At 35.5% G+C, this 5,523-nt stretch overlaps 1 protein-coding gene across 1 annotated transcript; it reads left to right on the top strand.

Annotated features, from left to right (window-relative positions):
* The first annotated feature begins 3,497 nt into the window (after positions 1-3,497).
* Positions 3,498-4,713, top strand: LOC119680748 (chitobiosyldiphosphodolichol beta-mannosyltransferase-like). Its single transcript, XM_038093708.1, has 2 exons — positions 3,498-4,028; positions 4,081-4,713. The coding sequence occupies exons 1-2, from the start codon at positions 3,832-3,834 to the stop codon at positions 4,298-4,300; spliced, it is 417 nt and encodes a 138-aa protein (XP_037949636.1). The 5' UTR covers positions 3,498-3,831; the 3' UTR covers positions 4,301-4,713.
* The last annotated feature ends 810 nt before the right edge of the window (positions 4,714-5,523 follow it).

Genomic DNA, 5,523 nt, shown 5'->3' with positions numbered 1-5,523 from the left:
TTCAGTTTTTGTTAATTATTTGTAAATTTTAACGAAATTATGGAAATTTTTGTTCACAAAATTTTAGTTATGTATACTTTTTCAAATTTTTTCGATAATTTTCACAATATTAACTTATTTTTAATATTAAACTTATTAATTTAGTTCGATTTCATTAATCCTTTGGGATTAATGCCGTCCGACTGCGCCAATTATAATAGTAAAATGACAGAACTTCGGTTTTGACATACTTTATTCGAAATTTATCTTAAGACTAACTAATCTCTAATATTTTTCCCTTTATATATAGGGAGGATTCGAATTATTGAATCCTAATAAAATCCTTCGTTGTTTGGTTAAGCCAAACAACGATAATAAAATATTTAGAAGAATAATGAAAACCTTTCGTTGTTTGGTTAGGATGATAATAAAAACCTTTCGTTGTTTGGTTAGGCCAGACAACGATAATAAAATATTTAGAACAATAGTGAAAATCTTTAGTTGTTTGGTTAGGCCAGACAATGATAATACAAATGTTTAGAATAATATAATGTAAATCTTTTCGTTGTTTTGATAATTAATCTTGCTGAAATTGCAAGAAAATGCAATTTCGGCTTTAGTTATTTTGATATTTAGGCGCTATAATCAAAAAATGCTTTTGGCGGAGAATGGGTGTCGGGTTTCGTCTGTGACGTAACTTGCGTGTCCAGATTTCAATCTCCCGTTTACTTTCCAGACAGACGCAAGTAACCATGAATTGGGCGCAGTACTAACATAATCTATTAACAACATCGAACATGTCATCGCCTATGCAAATCGGCATTTAAACCAGACCGAAAAAAGGTATTCAGCCACGGAAAAGGAATGTTTAGCAATAGTCTGGGCAATTCGCAAAATGCGACCATATTTCGAAGGATACCAATTTACCATTATCACTGATCACCTGGCGCTCAAATGGTTAAACTCAATTAACAACCTAACCAGACCTATTGTCAGATAGGCGTTAGAGCTACAACAATATCAATTCGAGATCCAATATCGAAAAGGTAAGTTGAATGTCATCGCTGACGCGGTGTCCAGACACCCAGTTGAAAGTTTCCGCAAATAATTCCAAGGTCCGGGCGAAATAATTACAAATAGTTCACAAGAAAATTCGATGAAGTACAGACAAGGCCAGACAAGTTTCCGGATTTCTCAATACCATCGTCTTTACGCTCACAAATCTGCAGAGAAAATCACGCTGATCGCACAACAAGACACTTCGGTATACGAAAAACAGTACAACGTATAAGAAGCAAATACTGGCATGCTCAGAGACATTGGTCAATATATAAAAAACTGCCATATTTGCTCACAATACAAATGAATTGAAACCAGCAGGCGAAATGCTTACACAAATACCTGGGGAACCGTGGGCATCAGTCTGTGCAGATTTTGTCGGTCCGTTACCAAGATCTAAGAAAGGAAATACGATGCTACTTGTTTTGTTTTGATCGCTTTAGCAAATGGGTAGAACTGATTCCACTTCGGAAAGCCAGCATCGAAGCCACCATCTCCGCTTTCAGGGAAAGTATCATCGCAAACTTTGGGATACCCAAATTGTTCATCACGGGTAATGGGCTACAATTCCGTTGCAAGTTTTTTGAATGCAAGAAATAGGAATCAGACATCACCGAACGGCACCATACACATCGCAAGAGAATCCAACGGAGCAAGCGAACAGGACAATAAAGACCATGATTGATCGATATGCGAATAATCGGCATAAAACGTGGGACCACTTTATACCTAAAGAGAAGTTAGCAATCAATTCGGCGGTGTCAGAAACTATGGGTTATAGTCCCATTTACCTTGTCCAGGGAAGAGAACCCAGACTACCTGGCGCAACCTTTGATAAATATACTCCAGGGTGTGGAATAGTCCCCACAAACCAAGAGCTGAAACACTCACAATTACAACACGTATTCTCGGCGGTCCGGGAAAATATCGCAGAAGCTTCCGGAAATCATTCAAAGTACTACAATTTGCGAAGAAGACCTTGGAGACCAAGCAAATGTCAATTTAGCTCGGATATTTTATCTCCGAGTTTAATGAATGCTTTCCTTTTCACTTTTGGAGCACTGTTCCTATTAAGCTCCGATGGGGATGAGCGAGATCTCTCGTTGTTCTGCCTCTCTTCTGATAGAACAGGTGAGTATGTTGGTCTCGGCGCTCATGAAGTGGTTTTGGCTAGGGCTGTTTGTCCGTGACTCCTTTGCACTTTCGGTGCCGGTTGGAGTAGTAACGCCAATGTGTGTGGATGTTTTTGTTGCTGAGTACATTTTCTTTGCAATTGGGTCCCAACTTAAAGCCGTTATCTTAGTTTTGTTGTGTAGTTACCCTTAGTGTGATTCATTATCTTTGCAATGCATGGTCATGCGAGAGTTGACATATGACCTTATGAGCGCATGTGTTCAGAGCTAAACCGAGAGCTAAGCAGAAGATATTCTTAATTGCCCTTACACCCCAACTTAACAGGACGAATCCAAGATCGTTCTTTAAGGCTTGCCAGATTTTAACGGAACGGAGGCAGATGAAGCATTAGCCTGAAAGCCGTCTGGACCAGATTTAACTCTAGCCCATATTGGTAACAGAATACTTCATCGACCAGCCGATGTCATCATTTCCAATCATTTTCTGTTTTTCCGTATGCCATAATTAGATTCTTACTGGTATCGATCCTGATGCCTATTCTTATAGGCTTCCTCCGTTATCTTATTTAGTGTGTAGATTATGGTGCGACAGCCGCTCCTGACATGGGGTACAGTCGCTGCGCACCTTCTTCTCCCTCGTTGGTGTTGCAACCACTCCTTATATAGAGATCAATCGCTGGCACTTCCAACTCCAACCAAAGGAAGCAGACATTGTGCGCTTGCGTGTCGCTCGTTGCCATCTCGTGATGGTGGACGCTTAGTTGGAGCCGGCATCTACTCAGGAGCTTCTCAGGGTTTCTGTGACCTTTTCAGCCACACCCTCCGACGCCTGGCTGGATTTTATCGCCTCGTACGACAGGTATGCCTTACTGCGGGAATATTCTAACCCCTATCCTGCAGGGGGAGCACAGCACAAATGTGTGGCCACGAATCTATGTGCACAATCAAATTTAAAACCGCGCATCAAATTTGTGTGCGTGCAGTAACAGCAAGTTACTGGCCTGTACTGGCCCGAATGTACGCAAAACAAATATATTATTTTCCCTACCTTCGGCCAATATAGGTATACTTGCCACATCGGCCAATAAAAAAAAAGTGCTACAACGCAATAAGCGAACTATTGTGAACCTTCATTGGAAATTCCAACGAATATTGCAACGAATCATATGTCAAAATGTATATATAAATAAAAATTTTAACAAAATTCAAAAATTTCATAAATTTGAAAATTGAAAAAAGAAAAATTTCAAGATTTTATTTTGAAATTTTCAATATTTTTATTACCCGTTTTTAAAAAAAGAATTATTTTTCGAAATATTTATTTAATTTTGTTTATTGTTATACATATTTCTTTTTTCTGGTTTATAGAACTTTCAAATAGTTTCAGTATGAATGGGTCTATGTCAAAAGTGACATATTCCCTTGACAGGAAGTGAAAAAACCGAAATGCGCATCTTTCAAAAATCTTTTGTTAGATTGTTATCCAGAAATAGCAAATATAAAATAAAATTTTTCAGATAGGGTTATTGTCAACTTTTTTTCAAAGAAATATTTATATACCTTTTAAGAGTATGAATATATAGCAGTAAAACAGCCAAATGTATATCCAACCTTACTCTGTATTATAACTGGTAAAGGACCATTAAAAGAAGAATATGAAATGCAAATATCTACGCTCAAATGGGTTAAAGTGTCAATAATAACACCTTGGCTGGAACCTGAAGACTATCCTACAATTATAGCAGCAGCGGATCTAGGAGTGTGCCTACATTGGAGCTCCAGTGGGCTTGATTTACCGATGAAAGTAGTTGACATGTTTGGTTGCTGTTTACCTGTTTGTGCGTATAATTTTAGATGGTATGTTTATAAATGTATATCATTGTATATATATTAATTTTATTTTTTTCAGCTTAAATGAACTTGTGATACATGGAAAAAATGGATTTATTTTCGAAAATTACAAAGAATTGGCTGAACAATTAAAACTTTGGTTCAAAGATTTTCCAAATAATCCCAATATAATAGAAACTGATATTCATTTTCGTTCAAATTTGAAAACCTTTCAATCCTTGCGGTGGCATGAAAATTGGTCAGCATTGGCGTTACCAGTTTTTAATTCCTTTATTTGAATGTATAAAAACAAAATACTGTGTATTGTTGTGTAGAGTGCTTCAAATTAAATAAAAATATTGTCCCAATTTTTTAAACTTAATTAAAAAAAACTGAAATAAATATTTATTGTAAATTTTAACCATCATTACATAAATGTCTCAAAAAAGTCTCTATGTGAACGATGTAGCTTACTCAAAATCTTAAAGTTGCCCACTGGTAGATTACAGTTGACGGCAGCACTGTTGCATTTGGAGAAACTGCGCAGGAAATTGGATTATTTGTGTATTAAATATTTTTGTATTTTTTTTTAGAAATTAAATTATTTTTTAACAAGGGTTTTTCAAGGTCTTAAAAAATTTTGTTACCAAGGTTCTTTTAGACATTAAAATATAATAACAGGGATTTATTTTAAAACAAAAGGATCATTACAGAAAATAAAGTGAGTCTTATATTTATTGTAATAAATACAAATATTATTGTAAAATAAATAAATGTACTTATTTATAAATTTAAATTTTTAAAAAAAATTAATATATAATTAAATAAACTATCTGTATAAATATTCTAAATCCGTTGTATGAGCGATTGCGGAAGAGTTGTACGTCGGCTATCTCTAATAAGTGAAAATGGCCTAAATGGCTATATAACAGTAAACACAGAGGACACTAATATAATAAATCATTCCCCAAACAAACTTTTAGAAAATTCAAAAATTGAATCAAGTATAACAAAAATAGCTAGCGAAATTGCCATCGCCAATAAAATTAAATTAATAAATAATAAAAACGAAAAGTTAAAACATAGTTCCCCAAACCAACACGAAACAATACAAATCAATACACACAGAGAAACTAACATGAACATGGTACCGGCACCAAGCAATGCGACTTCGGGTCAACTAAAAGGTAAAATAGCTAAATCAGTTCAGGTGAAAAATATACAACAACAAATTCTACAACTTCAACAACAGCTTCAAAAATTATATAATGATGAAAAAATAACCTCCACCAAGACAAAGGTTTGAATCAAGTTTTAGCCACCAGAAACGCTACCTCTGTTAACGACACTTGGACAGTAGTTAATAATCGTAAACGTCAACGCGATAGTCCAAGTAAAAATCATCAAGCAAGTCAAAAACAAACCAAGCTAGACTCATACTGGCTAAATGAACCCGTCAAACCAAAACGATACGCAGATCTTCAGGTAGATGACTCTGAAGAAACTGAAGAATTGTTAAAAA

The sequence above is a fragment of the Teleopsis dalmanni genome, chromosome 2 (genome assembly GCF_002237135.1).
Source record: "Teleopsis dalmanni isolate 2A chromosome 2, ASM223713v2, whole genome shotgun sequence".
Taxonomy (NCBI): domain Eukaryota; kingdom Metazoa; phylum Arthropoda; class Insecta; order Diptera; family Diopsidae; genus Teleopsis; species Teleopsis dalmanni.
Note: the sequence above shows the minus strand (reverse complement) of the source record. Positions and strands in the feature narration are given on the sequence as shown.